At 56.5% G+C, this 16,810-nt stretch overlaps 2 protein-coding genes across 2 annotated transcripts in view; one reads left to right on the top strand and one right to left on the bottom strand.

Annotated features, from left to right (window-relative positions):
• Positions 1–648: 648 nt before the first annotated feature.
• On the bottom strand, positions 649–12,999 carry LOC113219907 (condensin-2 complex subunit H2-like). The gene is made up of 9 exons (XM_026448142.1): positions 12,766–12,999; positions 3,841–3,942; positions 2,927–2,982; positions 2,748–2,832; positions 2,600–2,668; positions 2,357–2,436; positions 2,134–2,276; positions 1,680–1,763; positions 649–1,221 (listed from the first exon to the last, which is right to left on the bottom strand). The coding sequence occupies exons 1-9, from the start codon at positions 12,871–12,873 to the stop codon at positions 1,052–1,054; spliced, it is 897 nt and encodes a 298-aa protein (XP_026303927.1). The 5' UTR covers positions 12,874–12,999; the 3' UTR covers positions 649–1,051.
• A 293-nt stretch (positions 13,000–13,292) lies between these two features.
• Positions 13,293–16,810, top strand: part of LMF2 (lipase maturation factor 2) — a 4,574-nt gene continuing 1,056 nt past the window's right edge. The window contains exons 1-12 of the mRNA XM_023221621.2: positions 13,293–13,517; positions 14,064–14,317; positions 14,421–14,449; positions 14,576–14,793; positions 14,865–15,043; positions 15,278–15,419; positions 15,572–15,706; positions 15,778–15,883; positions 15,959–16,055; positions 16,128–16,310; positions 16,382–16,550; positions 16,645–16,756. Of these exons, the coding sequence (XP_023077389.2) occupies positions 13,424–13,517; positions 14,064–14,317; positions 14,421–14,449; positions 14,576–14,793; positions 14,865–15,043; positions 15,278–15,419; positions 15,572–15,706; positions 15,778–15,883; positions 15,959–16,055; positions 16,128–16,310; positions 16,382–16,550; positions 16,645–16,756 (1,718 nt within the window). The 5' untranslated portion in view covers positions 13,293–13,423. The remainder of the gene's footprint in view (positions 13,518–14,063; positions 14,318–14,420; positions 14,450–14,575; positions 14,794–14,864; positions 15,044–15,277; positions 15,420–15,571; positions 15,707–15,777; positions 15,884–15,958; positions 16,056–16,127; positions 16,311–16,381; positions 16,551–16,644; positions 16,757–16,810) is intronic.

Here is a 16,810-nt window from a genome sequence, read left to right as displayed (position 1 = left end):
ATCCTGGCTAACACGGTGAAACCCCGTTTTTACTAAAAATACAAAAAATTGGCCGGGCGCAGTGGCTCAAGCCTGTAATCCCAGCACTTTGGGAGGCCGAGACGGGCGGATCACGAGGTCAGGAGATCGAGACCATCCTGGCTAACACGGTGAAACCCCGTCTCTACTAAAAATACAAAAAACTAGCCGGGCGAAGTGGCGGGCGCCTGTAGTCCCAGCTACTCGGGAGGCTGAGGCAGGAGAATGGCATAAACCCGGGAGGCGGAGCTTGCAGTGAGCTGAGATCCGGCCACTGTGCTCCAGCCTGGGCGACAGAGCAAGACTCCGTCTCAAAAAAAAAAAACCAAAAAAAAAAAACAAAACAAAACAAAATTAGCCGGGCATGGTGGCAGGCGACTGTAGTCCCAGCTACTCGGGAGGCTGAGGCAGGAATGGCGTGAACCCAGGAGGTAGAGCTTGTAGTGAGCCAAGATCGCGCTACAGAACTCCAGCCTGGGCGATAGAGCGAGACTCCGTCTCAAAAAAAAAAAAAAGAAAAACACAAACAGTGGTCACGGGGTACTCTTCTTCAAAACTAGGAAAAACGAATAGAATATGACAAATATCCATGTCATTGACCAACCAGAGTGAAAAAACATTAACATTCCCTCTGTATGCATCGGGTTGATTTTCTGTTTTAATAAATAAAAAGGGTTTCTTGGCTCTAGGCTGGGTATAGTTGACCCTGGGGGTTGAGGGAGGCAGCAATGGCCTCCAGACACCCCCTCCTACCAGCCCAACTGCAGAAGAGGCACCTCAGCGACCAGCGGCCGTCCCAGGTAGCTGTGAGCTCGGCAGGGCTCAAACCCTTGGACGCCAGCCCACTGCTCTGAAGATCATCAGTTCTGTCCAGAGAGGGGAGGAACATGGAAGCTGCCGTTCCAAAGGGCTGGCTGCAGGACGGGCTGCAAGACGGATGGGCTTCTGCCCCAGACCAATGGCCCGGGGCCAAGGCCGTAGCACTGCCTTCCTTGTGCAAGCTGACTCAGCCCCAGAGCCAGGGTTGCCCAGTTCACAGCTCAGGCTCTGCAGGCCTCCATGTGGGTCCCACCTGCTGCGGGCTCCTGGGCTCCTCGGGCTCCAGAGCGGCCTTGGGGGCCGAGGCCTCAGGAAGGTCTACTGCCTCCTCTGCATCCTCGTCCTCACCTCCGCCCAGGGGCGTCGGGCCTTCTGGAGAGGTGCCTGGGCAGGGAGCAAGAGAGTGATCAGCTCCAAGGAGTGTCGAGACCAGACGGCACCAAAGGGACCCTGACGGCTACTTCCTCCCTCAGCTTTAGTCACGGAACCCAGAGGATTCAGCGGGTGCCTCGCACCCTCCTCGTCATGCTAGTGTGCTGTGCTCTGTTTGGTTCATTTTATTTCTTGGCAAATGTTCCTCTTTAAATGCAGCCATCCACATCTGCCCAGAGAGGAGACCCAGGAGGGCAGAGAGCAGTCAGTGAACCAAGATGGGCTGAGGCTCAGGTAAGGCCAGGGGCTGTGGCTGCTTCCCCTGGGCGAGGCCTTATTCCCGTGGGCCATGGAAGGGGTGTGAGGCTGGCAGCTGACAGCAGCCCCTTGGACCCCTGTCCACTGAAAGCTGTCTCCCTGGTCCCCTCTTTGGCTGCCATGCCAGTCCCACCAGGGAGCTTTCTTCTCACCTGGGTCCTGGGAGAAGCCGAGTGCTGGCACAGGGCTCCTACACATGGAAACTTCCATTGGCTGCTCCTCAGTCCTCCCGGCGTCTGGGAGACAGGAATCGGACAAGGTCAGCCCAGCCCCTCTCTAAGATGGTCCCTGCCTGGTGTTCAACAAGCCCCACCAAGGGGCCAGCAGAAGGGCAGAGTCCAGCAGACTCCAGGCCTTGGGCTGGGGGAAGACAGCAGGGCCCTGAGCCGGGCACCAGGTCCCTGGCACCGAGACCACGTTAACTTGTAATCAAGGCACAGCAGACGGGTGGGGTGAGCACCAGCCAACCTGTCTAGACTGAGCGGGCACCCAGAGAGAGGGAGCTCCCAAGACCAGAGGTGGCAAGCACAGGGCACCCCACAAGAGTCCATCCAGAAGACCCTCCCTTCCTTGCTTCCCACCAAGCCCCCACATCCAAGCCCTCACCCTTCTGGGTCCTTGGCATGGAAACGCCTGCTGGCTCCATGGGGGACATGCCCTCTGGCTCCAACATGAAAGCCCCTCTGGGGTGGGGAACGCACGTGTTCATCCTGAAATCCTTCCGGCTGGCCAGGACCTCACCCTGACGGCTGTGCTGGCGAAAACACGCCTGCTGCAGGGACCCTTCCCAGGCAGGCCTCCCTCTCCATCGCTGGGCTCAGATCCCTACCTGTACAGGGGATTGCTGTTCTTCTCCATTTCATCAGGGGCCACCAGGGCCATGGGCAGGAGGGGGATGATGAGGACCTCCTGCATGGAGACCGAGGGTGGGTGAGCCAGGCATCCTTCCACTCCAGTGGAGAACAGAACCCACACAGGGCAGTGACACCTTCCCACACCCTATCAGCTCAACACAGCCCCAGGGAAAGTGCTGACCTCACCCCAACCTAAGAGGGGCCAGGCCAGGACTCACGCTGGGCGCCTGATTGTTCTTGAGATCCACGTTAGTCCGGGAGTCAGGGAAGTCATCCAGCGACAGGAACTGGAGGGAGACAGAGCTCATGGGGGCCGAGCCCAGGCAAACACCCCGTGGGCGGGGGCCACATGCCCAAGAAACTTACCTCATTCCCCGCCTCCTGGGGGGCCCCAGAGCTGACATCCCCATTGGCCCTGTCCTCCTGCACCGAAGACAGCTGCTTGGCCCGCCTGAGAGAGAAGCGTATCCCATGGGCATCCCAGAAGCCGCGGAGGCCTCCCTGGCCACACGCAGGGCAGCACAGTGAGTGGCTTCAGAACTCACCTCTTTCCAGAGATGAAATCAAGGGCCTGGTAGACGAGTGAGTAGAGGTATTCCACCTGGTGACCAGACGCAGGCAGTGAGGACCTAGAAAGGAGGGGCCCACCCTCAAGGCCTTCCCAGCGGTGCCCTCCACGAGGCCTGGCCACTATCAGCAAACCTCCAGTACAAGAAAACACCAATTTTGGTTCCAAAAATAATTCTCAAATCAAACCACGAATCTCATGAGAATTACTTTACCAGCTGAGGCCACCCACATCTCTCCCCTGCCTGCTGTGTTCCACGCAGCTGCTAAGCATGGCCTTCTCAACGGGTGACCTTGACGGCAGTGTGAGGCCCACAGTGTGCCTCACACAGCCCTTGGTGGCCAGGCCCCTCGTGCTTGGCACCCACTCTGCCGATGGCCCGTAGCCCTGCTGCTCCTCCGCCCATGTGCTCCTGCCAGCATCACCCCAGTCCCTCCTCCTCATGTCCTGGCCCTGCCCTGTCCCAGCTCCAGCCGCCACAGGGCCTGCAGGACAGAGTCCTTCACCCACTTCCTGTCCTCCTCCTCCACAGAACCGTGAGGGTGGTGGCTGTGGATTTTCGAGGTGCTGACAATGAAGCACCCACAAGTAGAGGATGGGGAAGGGTAAGGTGGGTGCATGTGGCACCCTGGACTGTGCCCAAGTGCACACAGCAGGTGTCATTCCCCCAAGACAACACGACCCAACAGCACACAAGACCCTCCCTGCCTGGCTGTGCGATTTAAACTTAAAAATAGTTCTTGGTGTTGGAAGGTGCCGAGGAAGTGGCTGAGACCTGAGGAGAGAGGGAGGTAGGTCACAGATGGGATGACCACTGCGCCTGCCCCAGCAGAACTGACTGCGGTCCCACTGGCCACCGAAATGCCAAGACCAGCGTCAAGCAGGGCTCACCTTCTTACTATAGACGCAGGCGGAGCCCTGGATCAACAACGCTGCCTCAATGAAGTTCATTGTGGTCTTGCCTTCGTCAAAAGAAATGCAGATCTGATCCAGCTGCAAGAAACAACACAAGGGCGGGGGGAATCCAAGGCCCAGTCTGCACTTGCTTCTTCCAGGGCAGCCCCACCCATCACTGGTCTGTGCCCAGCACCTCCTGAGACAGGTTGCGCGAGCTCCGCTGTGGGCTCCCCGGCTGTCCCTGATACTTGGGTGGATAGACAGGTCTCTGTGTTTCCCCTGCTCCCTATAACAAAAACCTGTTTTGGAAGTGGAAGGCCCCCAGGGCACACTGTCTGCAGACAACCAGGGCAGCACAGCGGCTCACTCCACAAGGCGCCCCCTCCACAAGGCGCCATAAACTGACAGACTCCAGCAGGAAGACCCCTGACACAGAGAAGAGGGAACCTCAAGGGTAGGAAAGGCAGAGACAAAATGCTGAGGTCTCCATCCTTTGAGCAGAGAACTCAGGAAACAGTTACGGGTGAGTCATCATCCTTCCTCTGCCCCCCTCAGCCTCCCAGAGCCCCAGCTCCTCTGTCACCCCTTAAGTGTCAGTGTCCCAGGCATTCCACCCTCAGCCTCTTCTTCCCATGCAGCCCCCACCACGCACATTCCTTCATCCCATGCCCAAGCTGCCAACCATGAGCCAACGAGCCCCAAACCCATCCCGACCAGCTCTCTCCTCAACTCTGGGGCTGCATTCACAGCCGGCTGCAGAGTACATTCAAATGTCCCCAAACACTTCACTTCCATACTTAACCCAGGATCCTCCCCAATGCTGGCTCATCTGTATTCCTTGTCAGCAAATGACACTTAGAAAAAACAAAAGGCCAGGCACGGTGGCTCAAGCCTGTAATCCCAGCACTTTAGGAGGCTTAGGCGGGTGGATCATGAGGTCACGAGATCGAGACCATCCTGGCTAACACGGTGAAACCCCATCTCTACTAAAAATACAAAAAATCAGCCAGGTGTGGTGGCGGGCGCCTGTAGTCCCAGCTACTCGAGAGACTGAGGCAGGAGAATGGCGTGAACCCCGGAGGCAGAGCTTGCAGTGAGCCAAGATCGCGCCACTGTACTCCAGCCTGAGCGACAGAGCAAGACTCCGTCTCAAAAATAAAAGGCCGGGCGCAGTGTCTCAAGCCTGTAATCCCAGCACTTTGGAAGGCCGAGGCGGGCAGCTCACGAGGTCAGGAGATTGAGACCATCCTGGCTAACACGGTGAAACCCCGTCTCTACTAAAAATGCAAAAAATTAGCCGGGAGTGGTTGCGGGCGCCAGTAGTCCCCACTACTTGGGAGGCTGAGGCAAGAGAATGGCGTGAACCCAAGAGGCGGAGCTTGCAGTAAGCGGAGATCGTGCCACTGCACTCCAACCTGGGCGAGTACATTCAAATGTCCCCAAACACTTTACTTCCATACTTAACCCAAAATCTTCCCCAACGCTGTGGCTCATTGGTATTCCTTCTCAGCAAATGACACTTAAAACAAAACAAAAAAGGCCAGTATGGCGGCTTTGAGTGAGACTCCGTCTCAAAAAAAAAGAAAAAAAAAGTTTTTGTAGAGACAGGGTCTCTCTCTGTTGCCCAGGCTGGTCTCAAACTCCTGGCCTCCAGCGATCCTCCTGCCTCAGCCTCCCAAGGCACGTGGATCACAGGCATGCGCCACCGTGCCCAGCCACAAACGACACTTTGAAGCCCCTGTGTGTCTCTTCAGCTCTTCAATTTTGCATTTCCATCTGCCTGGAATGCCCACCCCCAACTGTCCCCATGCAAACTCTTTTTCAGAGCCCTGCATTCCTGGGGCCTCCGTACCACTCTGTTAGTGTGATCGTGTCCCTTAGTGAACTGTGAGCAGCATTAGTATAATTCCAGCCTTCTGTTCAGTGCCCGACACTGGTGTCCAGTAAATATCTGATTAACACATGCGTAGATAATGTCAAAGCTAAGCCTGGAAAACACAGAGGCTCACCAGACAGATGAAGAGAACATGAAGGCAGCTAGCAGAGACTGGATACATCTCTTCAGGAAAATGAGCATGATCTAAACATGGCCAAAGCGTGCGGTGTGCTGGGGAGAAGCAAGATTTCAGGCACCATGGTAGCAGGAAGAGGGGGAAACGCTGGGAAGCCGTCCCCAAGGGGAGTCACTTCCATTAACTCTTGAAGGATAAAGCGTGTTTGTCGGATATGGGAGGAAGGGACAGGAAACAGCAGCATGGCGTCTACGGAGTGTGAGGACCCTGGGGGTGTCAGGACCTGAAGAGCTGGCCCAGAAGGAAGGGAACATGGAGGAGACGGCAGCCTGGAAGCCGAGCTGCAGAGGTGGCCCTTCTCTCCAGTGACCGTCACCCCGGCCGGCTTGCCCGCTCCCAGGACACGGGGCCTCATTTGTCTTCTCACCTCCGCAGGTTGGACCTGCCATCTGAGCCCAAACCCACATGTCCAGCTGCCTTCCTCAAACACCGCTTGGATGTCTTCACCAAGATTCGTACTGAATGCATCCACACTGAACTCCAGATACCCCGCAGCCCACCTGCCCAGAAACCCAGGGGTTCCTCTCCACAGTCACCCCCATTCTGGCCCCACCACCTCCCCTTTTGCCTCTGCACTGACAGGGCTCCTCCTGCCCTTCGCTCCCCTCGCATCCACTCTCCACACTCTGCTCAGTGCCTCTGTTTAGGATTTTGAGTTTTTCGTAAGAGTGGTAGGAAAAACCCAAAATCTTAAATGGAGCCAGAGGGAGGCCTCCATGCTGGCCAGCCTCCCTCTCCAGCTGCCTGCCCTCCTCTGCTCTATACTCCCAACTCGGAACCTTCCGTTTTGTTTTGTTTTGTTTTTTGGGACAGAGTCTTACTCTGTCACCCAAGCTGGAATACAGGGGTCCAATCTCAGCTCACTGCTACCTCTCCCTCCTGGGTTCAAGTAATTCTCCCTGCCTAAGCTTCCTGAGTAGCTGGACTTATAGGCACCTGGCTAATTTTTGTAAAAACTCCAAACCTTCCAAAACCAGGTTTCCTCCACCTGGAACATTCTTTAGCTCACCATAATTAAGCAACTACTTTCATCCGAAACTAGGTCTCCCAAACTCTCCATAGGACCATATATTTTCTTTCAAATCCCTCATAAGTTTCTGCTATTTTTTGTTTGTTTTTTTGAGACAGAGTCTCGCTCTGTTGTCCAGGCTGGAGTGCAGTGGCATGATCTCGACTCAATGCAACCCCTGCCTCCCAGGTTCAAGCAATTTTCCTGCCTCAGCCTACCAAGTAACTGGGACTACAGGTGTGCACCACCATACCCGGCTAATTTTTTTTTGTATTTTTAGTAGAAACAGGTTTTCACCATGTTGGTCAGGCTGGTCTCGAACTCCTAACCTCAAATGATCCACCTGCCTTGGCCTCCCAAAGTACTAGGATTACAGGCGTGAGCCACCATGCCTGGCTATCAGTTTCTGACTACACAAAGTCACCTGCAGCAGTGGAGGATGGATTCTGATCTGCCACTAACCACTTATCATTCAGGGTACATCTCTACTGCCTCTACTAACAGGGTATTTGTGAGGACTCTGCATTCACATGTGGAAAGCACATAAAACAGGTGCTTAACACAAGTAAGCACCAAATGCTTATTTATTATACCTCCATGTGGTTACTCTCTCAGGCCCGTCTTCCCATGACAGTGGGAGCCCTGGCATAGTGACGGTTATCATTTGCTTTGCTTGGCACTATTTTTTCAAAGTTTAACATGGTTCTTGGCACACAATTCACAATTAACAACCATGAATAAATAAATGGATAAAAGAGGATAGGATCACGACAGTATTAGAAAAAGAACACTCTGGGCTCACGCCTGTAATCCCAGCACTTTGGGAGGCCGAGACGGGCGGATCACGAGGTCAAGAGATCGAGACCATCCTGGCTAACACGGTGAAACCCCGTCTCTACTAAATACAAAAAACTAGCCGGGTGAGGTGGCGGGCGCCTGTAGTCCCAGCTACTCGGGAGGCTGAGGCAGGAGAATGGCATGAACCCGGGAGGTGGAGCTTGCAGTGAACTGAGATCCGGCCACTGCACTCCAGCCTGGGCGAGAGTGAGACTCCGTCTCAAAAGAAAAACAAACAAAAAAAGAAAAAAAAAAAAAAAGAACATTCTGGCCAGTGCAGTGGCTCACACCTATAATCCCAGCACTCTGGGAGGCCAAGGCAGGTGGATCGCTTGACCTGGGAGTTTGAGAACAGCCTGGGCAACGCAGTGACACCCCATCTCTACCAAAAATACAAAAAATTAGCCAGGTGCAGTGGCACGTGCCTGCAGTCCCAGCTACTTGGGAGATGGGAGGATCACTCGAGCCTGGAAGGTCAAGGCTGCATTGAGCCATGATTGTACCACTGTACTCTAGCCTGGGCAACAGGGCAAGACCCTATCTAAAAAAAAAAAACGAAAACAAAAAACAAAAAAGAAAAAGAACATCGTGGTAGTGTGTGAAAAATGAAAGAAGGAAAAAGATAATACTAAAAACCAGGAAATGAGGACTTCAAGCAGCAGAGGTTTGGAAGAGCAGACACAAGAAAACAGGAAGGGAGCTGACCAAGCCAGGAAGGAGATTTACCAAGTGAACAGGTGTCCCCATGGACCCTGCTTGATGTGAAAACCTGAATCCATAGGAGCTCTGCCCAGCACAGTTTACTGTATTTCCTCAGCCAACTATGCATCAGAGCAGAGAAGTTCAGTCATCAGACACACGTGCATTTAACAAACACTTTAGGCCGGGCACGGTGGCTCAAGCCTGTAATCCCAGCACTTTGGGAGGCCGAGACGGGCGGATCACGAGGTCAGGAGATCGAGACCATCCTGGCTAACACGGTGAAACCCCGTCTCTACTAAAAAATACAAAAAACTAGCCGGGCGAGGTGGCGGGCGCCTGTAGTCCCAGCTACTCCGGAGGCTGAGGCAGGAGAATGACGTAAACCCGGGAGGCGGAGCTTGCAGTGAGCTGAGATCTGGCCACTGCACTCCAGCCTGGGAGGCAGAGCGAGACTCCGTCTCAAAAAAAAACAAAAACAAAAAAAACAAAACACTTTAACATCCACACCTATGTGCCAGGCACTCTACTAAACAGAGAAAAGAGGGCATAAGCATGGTCCCTGCCCTGGCAGAATTCACATTCTAGGGTGGAGACAGGCCACAAACAGGTTGAGTTGAAGAATAGCTTGTGGCCAGGTGCAGTGGCTCACACCTGCAATCCCAGCACGTTGGGAGGCTGAGGTGGGCAGATCACGAGGTCAGGAGCTGGAGGCCAGCCTGGCCAACATGGTTAAACCCCATCTCTACGAAAAATACAAAAATTAGCCGGGCGTGGTGACAGGCGCCTGTAATCCTGGCTACTCAAGAGACTGAGGCAGGAGAATCGCTTGAACCCAGAAGATGGAGGCTGCAGCAAGCCAAGATTGTGCCACTGCACTCCAGCCTGGGTGACAGAGTGACACTCTGCCTCAAAAAAATAAACATATAAATAAATAAAAATTTTTTTGGCCGGGCATGGTGACTCGCCTATAATCCTAGCACTCTAGGAGGCTGACACAGGTGGATCACGAGGTCAGGAGATCGAGACCATCCCGGCTAACACGGTGAAACCCCATCTCTACTAAAAATACAAAAAATTAGCCAGGTGTGGTGGCAGGTGCCTGCAGTCCCAGCTACTCAGGAGGCTGAGGCAGGAGAATGGCGTGAACCCAGGAGGCAGAGTTTGCAGTGAGCTGAGATCACACCACTGCACTCCAGCCTGGGTGACAGAGAGAGACTCTGTCTCAAAAAAAAAAAAAAAAACAATTTAAAAAAAAAATGGTTTATGATAAACATCCTAAAGTATATAAGGTGCTGAGATGGACAGAACTATTTTAGATAGGGTCGTCAGCTGACATTTACACTAAGATCTAAAGAATGAAAAGGACTCAGTCAGCCAGGTGTGGTGGCTCACGTCTGTAATCCCAGCACTTTGGAAAGAGGCAGAGCTGGGTGGATCACCTGAGGTCAGGAGTACGAGACAGCCTGGCCAAAGTGGCGAAACCCGTCTCTATCAAAAATACAAAAATTAGCTGGACGTGGTGGTGCATGCCCATAATCCCAGCTACTCGGGAGGCTGAGGCAGGAGAATCACTTGAACCCGGGAGGCAGAGGTTGCAGTGAGCCAAGATTGTGCCGCTGTACTCCAGCCTGGGCAACAGAGCAAAACTCCATTTCAAAAAAAAAAAAAAGAAAAGAAAACAGACTCAGTCATTAAAAGAATATTCCCAGTCAGGTGTGGTGGTGCACACCTGTAGTCCCAGGTACCTGAGAAGCTGAGGCAGGAAGACTGCTTGAGCACAGCAGTTTGAGACCAGCCTGGGCAACATAGTAAGATCCTCCTCTCTGATTTTTTTTCTTCTTGTCCTTGCCATATGAAGTCCCTCTTCATTTAAAAACAAAAAAGAGGCCGGGCGCAGTGGCTCACGCCTGTAATCCCAGCACTTTGGATGGCTGAGGTGGGCGGATCACAAGGTCAGGAGATCAAGACCATCCTGGATAACACGGTAAAACCCCGTCTCTACTAAAAATACAAAAAACTTAGCCCGGCATAGTGGCGGGCACCTGTAGTCCCAACTACTCTGGAGGCTGAGGCAGAATGGCGTGAACCCGGAAGGCGGAGCTTGCAGTGAGCCAAGATCGCGCCACTGCAGTCCAGCCTGGGCGACAGAGCAAGACTCCATCTCGCAAAAAAAAATAAAATAGGCCGGGCGCAGTGGCTCAAGCCTGTAATCCCAGCACTTTGGGAGGCCGAGACGGGCGGATCACGAGGTCAGGAGATCGAGACCATCCTGGCTAACATGGTGAAACCCTGTCTCTACTAAAAAATACAAAAAACTAGCCAGGCAAGGTGGCGGGCACCTGTAGTCCCAGCTACTCGGGAGGCTGAGGCAGGAGAATGGCGTGAACCCGGGAGGCGGAGCTTGCAGTGAGCTGAGATCCGGGCACTGCACTCCAGCCTGGGTGACAGAGCAAGACTCCATCTCAAAAAAAATAAATAAATAAAATAAAAAATAAAAACAAAAAAGAACATTCCCAAGTGGGAGCAGAGAGCATGAAGACCTTCCACCAAGAAAAAGCTTGGGGTGCCATAGGTTGACTGGTTCAAAAGAAGATACAAAATAGCACAAAATGAGGCTAAAACGGGGAGCAGAGCCAGGTTCAGAGGAGGAAATTTGGGTTTTATTCTGAGCATAACGGAAAGCCACTGAGGGGTTTTAGGCAGAAAACAGTGCTGTAGCCGGATTTTAATTTTTAAGGGTCATACTTGCTGCTGGTTGGAGCACGAATCAGAGAGGGACAAAAATAGGGATAAGGGAACCCAAATAGGAAGGTTTTACACAGATCCAGGCCAGAGACAATGGTGGCCTAGACCAGATAAAGTGGAGAACAGATGAATTCAAGTGATATTCTGGTGGTATAACTGATGGAATTCATGGGTGAACTGGGTGTTAAGCGTGGGTCTTTACTATAATCACATTCAGCTTTTGCCTTTGAACAGTGGTGCCATTTTCCGAGATGGGAAAGGCTGAGGTTTAAGCAGAAAAATGAAGAGTTCCACTTTAAATATGTTAAATGAGATGTTTAGGTGACACCCAGTAGATGTCAAGAGAGCAACTGGATATATAAAGTAGATTTGGAGGAAAGACCTGGGATGGAGCTGCAGATCTGGTAGTCGTCCTAATACAGGCGATATTTAAAAATCATAGAAATGGGCTGGGCGCGGCGGCTCAAGCCTGTAATCCCTGCACTTTGGGAGGCCGAGACCGGCGGATCACGAGGTCAGGAGATCGAGACCATCCTGGCTAACACGGTGAAACCCCGTCTCTACTAAAAAATACAAAAAGCTAGCCGGGCGAGGTGGCGGGCGCCTGTAGTCCCAGCTACTCGGGAGGCTGAGGCAGGAGAATGGCGTAAACCCGGGAGGCGGAGCTTGCAGTGAGCTGAGATCCTGCCACTGCACTCCAGCCCGGGCCACAGAGCGAGACTCCGTCTCAAAAAAAAAAAAAAAAAAAAAAATCATAGAAATGAATGACACTGTTCAGGGGAAATGCATCAGAAGATCACCCAGGCCCTGTCCTGAGGAACTCAACACTTAGAGACTAGATAGAAGAAAAAAAGCAGACAATGAAATAGGGAAAAAATCCTACTACCATGTTTCAAAAAGGAAAGAGTAGCCAGTCCAACAAATGCTGATTTGAGTAAGAGGACACTTCCAGTGTTCCATGGATTGGGTAGGATGGAGATCACTGTTGATCAAAACAAGAAACATTTAAGTGTCGTGGACGCCAGACTGAGCTTGGCTGAGGAGTGAAAATGAAGTGCAGATATGGAGCAGACAGCTTTAAAGAGGTCTAGACAGGGCTGTCAAATACGGAAGAAACACTAATCGCTAACAGAATGGAGCACAGCAACAGCCTGAAATTGGTTTGAAAATCCAAGGTAAAAAATCCCTCTGATGTCGTGATCCAGACCTCTCAAACACACAAGCATGCTCTTAATAACTGCAACAAAAGCAATAACGCTTTCTAGTCTATTCCACTGCGTTGGGGAAACGGTTGGTCACCACCCACTCAATCATTCACGGCTCGCTGACGGGTAGAGACCTGCAATGACAGCTCCACGCTCATCTAACAAGCGATGATTTGGGAAGGCAGAGATGGATTTTAAAAAGAAGCAGGGAGCCCAAAGCCAGCGCGGCCAGAGCGCCAGATGGCCATAAGCGTGGAGGCTGCGGGACGCCCACAGCCCCGGGCCCGGAGCCCCCGCCCCGCAGCCCCACCCGCCGGCCCACCCCGCGCCACTCCCCCGCCGCCCTCACCTCTTCCAGATACTCGCCCAGCTGGGCCGCCACGTCCACCTCCCAGTTCTTGGTGAGGTCGCGGATGGGCTGCAAGAGGTGGGCGAAGCGCGCCTCCACGTCCTCCATGTCCGGGAGGGAACGGGCGGCAAAGGAACCGCAGGGCCGCCTTCCGAGGGGTACGGCGTCCTCAGCCCGCCACTAGTTCTGGCGCCATTTTGCTGTTCCCGCCCCGGAAAATGCGTAGGCGCGGCGTCGCGCGCACGTCTATGACGTAACGCGGGCCAAAGCCCAAGAGGCGATGCCCCGCGCCGCGCGGCCGGAGCGCACCGGAAGAGTCGCGGGGCAGGGTCGGCGCCGGCGCCGGCGCCGCAGCCTGCGGGCGGTGGGCGGGGCTTTGGGCTGCCGCCGGTGTGGACGGGCGGTCTTTTGGGCCCGCCGTGGGTGGGGCGGGACGGGGTGGGGCGGGGCCTGCGGCTGCCGCGTGTTGGGCGGGCGGAGCAGTGAGGAGGCGGGGCCTCGGGCTGCCGCCGGCAAGGTAGGGCGGGGCCTGGGGCTGCCGCGGGCGGGCGGACCGAGGGGGCGGGGCTGGGGGGGCGGACGGGGGGGGGGCGGGGCCGGGAGCTGCCGCGGGGGGGCGGGGAGGGCGGACCCTGCTCTAGCGGGCCGCGTAGCGGACATGGCGGGCTCCCGGCTCCCGCGGCGGCTCTTCCTCCAGGGCGTGGCGGCCGTCTTCATGTTCGCCTTCGCTTCCCTCTACACGCAGATCCCAGGTGAAGGCACCCAGGGTGGGACACCCCCAGCCTCGGCGCGGGACCCTATGTCCTCTTTTCTCTGTGCCCGGCACTCACGCAGTCTGGGGTTGGGAGTGAGGGCCAGGCCTTGGCGTGGCCGGAGTGGGTAGGGGCGGAGGTTCGTGTCCTGCAGGCCTCTGTGGGGGTAGGAATCTGTGCGGTGATCCGTTTGCTGTAAGGCTCTGGAGTCTGAGCTGGGGTGGGGGACAGAACTCAGGTGGGAGAGAGGCTTCCTCCCAGACCTGGTGGGGCAGGTAGGAGATCCGGCTGAGACCTGGAAGAGGGCAGTGGGCTCTGCTGGGTGGAGGTCCTGACCCCGCTAGTTGAGCAAGTCTGTAGCCCTGGGACGGGGTTTTGACAGGTCCTGACCTGGGGGACGGGCTCTGGAGGGACTGCGGACTCTGATCTAGGGATGGAGGTATCCGCATGCTCTGACCTAGGTTGGAGGGTCTGCAGGCCCTGACTCAGAGGTAGTCTAGTCTGCAAGGGTTGTCCAGGGTCTGGCCCTGACGTGCCCTCCCACAGGCCTGTATGGCCCTGAGGGCATCCTCCCCGCAAGGAAGACGCTGCGGCCGCAGGGCAAGGGCCGCTGGCAGCAGCTGTGGGAGACCCCGACGCTGCTGTGGGAAGCGCCGAGACTCGGGCTGGACACGGCCCAGGGCCTGGAGCTGCTGAGCCTGCTGGGCACACTACTGGCCCTGGGGGCCCTGCTGCTGAGCCCATTGCGTCACCCCGTCGTCTACCTGCTGCTCTGGGCTGCCTACCTTTCGGCCTGCCAGGCAAGTGGAACCCCTGTGACCAGCTCAGTCCACCCCTACTCCTGCCTCTGCCCTACCTAAGTCCACAGACACACTCGCTCCCTGACAGCTCCTCTCTCTGCAGGTGGGCCAGGTGTTCCTTTATTTCCAGTGGTGAGTGACCGCTGGGCCTGGGGCTGCGGGAGGCTGGGTGAGGGTGGGGTAGGGCCTCTCCTAGGACCCTCCCAGGGGAGCAGCTGTGTCGGGAGGAGCTCTTGGTGCTATTTGCTCTCCCCATAGGGACTCCCTGCTGCTGGAGACTGGCTTCCTGGCCGTGCTGGTGGCCCCGCTGAGGCCAGCCTCCCACCGCAAGCAGGCCCCCCAGGGTGGGCGGGCAGGGGCCCTGCCCCATGAAGACCTCCCCTTCTGGCTGGTGCGATGGCTGCTGTTCCGCCTCATGTTCGCCTCAGGCGTGGTCAAACTGACCAGCCGCTGCCCCGCGTGGTGGGGGCTCACTGGTGAGGGGCCCTGCCTGGATCTGGGGTGGTCTGGGGGCTATGCCAGCCCTGACTCCTGCTCTCCCCTGCAGCCCTCACCTACCACTATGAGACCCAGTGCCTGCCCACGCCCGCCGCCTGGTTCGCACACCACCTGCCTGTCTGGCTACACAAGCTCAGCGTGGTGGCCACCTTCCTCATCGAGATCGCCGTGCCGCCCCTGTTCTTCGCCCCCATTCGACGCCTGCGCTTGGCTGCCTTCTACTCGCAGGTGGGTGAGGGCCGCAGCTGTCAGAGAGAGGCAGACGGGGCTCGGCCTTCAGCGCTGCTCAGCGTGCCCTATTGGGGACAGGGTGGCTCCCGGGGACAGGTGGCAACCGCTGTTGGAAAGGCCTTGTAGCAGAGGGATGCGCCCCGCAGGATGGAGGTGGGTGCCTGCTAGGTAGGGCTGTGCCACAGGGCCGGGCGTCCGCTTCCGGGAGCACTGAGAGTGGGCCGCCCCCAGGTGCTGCTGCAGGTCCTGATTATCATCACTGGCAACTACAACTTCTTCAATCTGATGACGCTGGTGCTCACCACTGCGCTGCTGGACGACCAGCACCTGGCTGCTGAGCCTGGCCATGGCAGCCACAAGAAGATGGCCACCTGTGCGTGTCACTCATCCTGGGCTCACTGTCACCAGCCCCCTGCCCTTCCGGGGGTTCTCCCCTCCAACACCCCCACAGGACTCCCACTCTAACGGCACCCCAGCCCCCTGGCTAGGGACCCTCTGCTGACCCATGACTGTCCTGCCCCACAGCCTGGCCCAAGGCCCTGCTGGCCACACTGTCGCTGCTGCTGGAACTAGCCGTCTACGGGCTTCTGGCCTACGGCACTGTGCACTACTTTGGCCTGGAGGTTGACTGGCAGCAGTGCACCATCCACTCCAGAACCAGTGAGTGCCGACTTGGGGGGGGGGCCAGAGGGCAGGGGCGGACCAATCCTCACACTCTCCTTCTCCACCAGCTTTCACCTTCCACCAGTTCTCTCAGTGGCTAAAGACACTGACGCTGCCCACCGTGTGGCTGGGTGTGGCCTCCCTGGCCTGGGAGCTGCTGAGTGCCCTCTGGAGGTACATGGCTCAGGAAGCGGGGAGGGGGCACAGGTGTGCAGGGCCGCCATGACGACCTTGGGTCCCTACCCACAGGTGGACCCAGGTGCGGGGCTGGCTACGGAAGTTCAGTGCTGCAGTCAAACTGTCCCTTGTGAGCACTGCGACCGTGGCCTTGTTCTTGATCAGCCTGGTGGGTAGCACTGCAGGGCTGGGGGGCAGGCCGGGAGCAGGACAGCCCTGAGAACCGCCCACCCGCCTCCAGGTGCCGTACTCCTACGTGGAGCCCGGGACCCACGGGCGCCTCTGGACTGGGGCCCACCGCCTGTTTGGCGCCGTGGAACACCTGCAGCTGGCCAACTCCTACGGCCTCTTCCGCCGCATGACCGGGCTTGGTGGGCGGCCTGAGGTGGTGCTGGAGGGCAGCTACGATGGCCACCACTGGACGGTGAGCCCTCCCAGAGCGGGCAGGGTGGGGCCCAGGTCAGCTGGCCCAGCTGACCTCGGCCTGCCTGGCAGGAGATCGAGTTCATGTACAAGCCTGGGAACCTGAGCCGGCCTCCCCCAGTTGTGGTGCCCCACCAACCACGCCTGGACTGGCAAATGTGGTTTGCAGCCCTGGGCCCACACACGCACAGCCCGTGGTTCACAAGCCTGGTCTTGCGCCTGCTGCAGGGCAAGGAGCCAGGTGCGAAGCGGGGTGGGGAAGGGCAGGGTGGAGAGGGAGACAAGAGGGGGCGGGGAGCATACTACGGGAGCCACACTGACCCCTCTCGCTGCAGTGATCCGCCTCATCCAGAGTCAAGTGGCCAGGTATCCCTTCCACAAGCAGCCGCCCACCTACGTCCGAGCCCAGCGCTACAAGTACTGGTTCTCCCAGCCTGGGGAGCAGGGGTAAGGCCGGACACCGGGTGGGGTGTGGAGCCCGGGGAGCAGGGGTAAGGCCGG

Source organism: Piliocolobus tephrosceles, chromosome 19 (assembly GCF_002776525.5).
Source record: "Piliocolobus tephrosceles isolate RC106 chromosome 19, ASM277652v3, whole genome shotgun sequence".
Taxonomy (NCBI): Eukaryota; Metazoa; Chordata; class Mammalia; order Primates; family Cercopithecidae; genus Piliocolobus; species Piliocolobus tephrosceles.
This window is presented reverse-complemented; position numbering and strand designations above follow the sequence as displayed.

Coding starts and splice junctions, on each gene's coding strand:
- LOC113219907 (XM_026448142.1), bottom strand. CDS start 12,873: ATGGAGGACGTGGAGGCGCGCTTCGCCCACCTCTTGCAGCCCATCCGC. Junction 2,983..3,840: donor CCTGCGTCTATAGTAAGAAG/GTGAGCCCTGCT, acceptor TCTGGTCACCAG/GTGGAATACCTCTACTCACT. Junction 2,437..2,599: donor AGAACAATCAGGCGCCCAGC/GTGAGTCCTGGC, acceptor GTCTCCATGCAG/GAGGTCCTCATCATCCCCCT.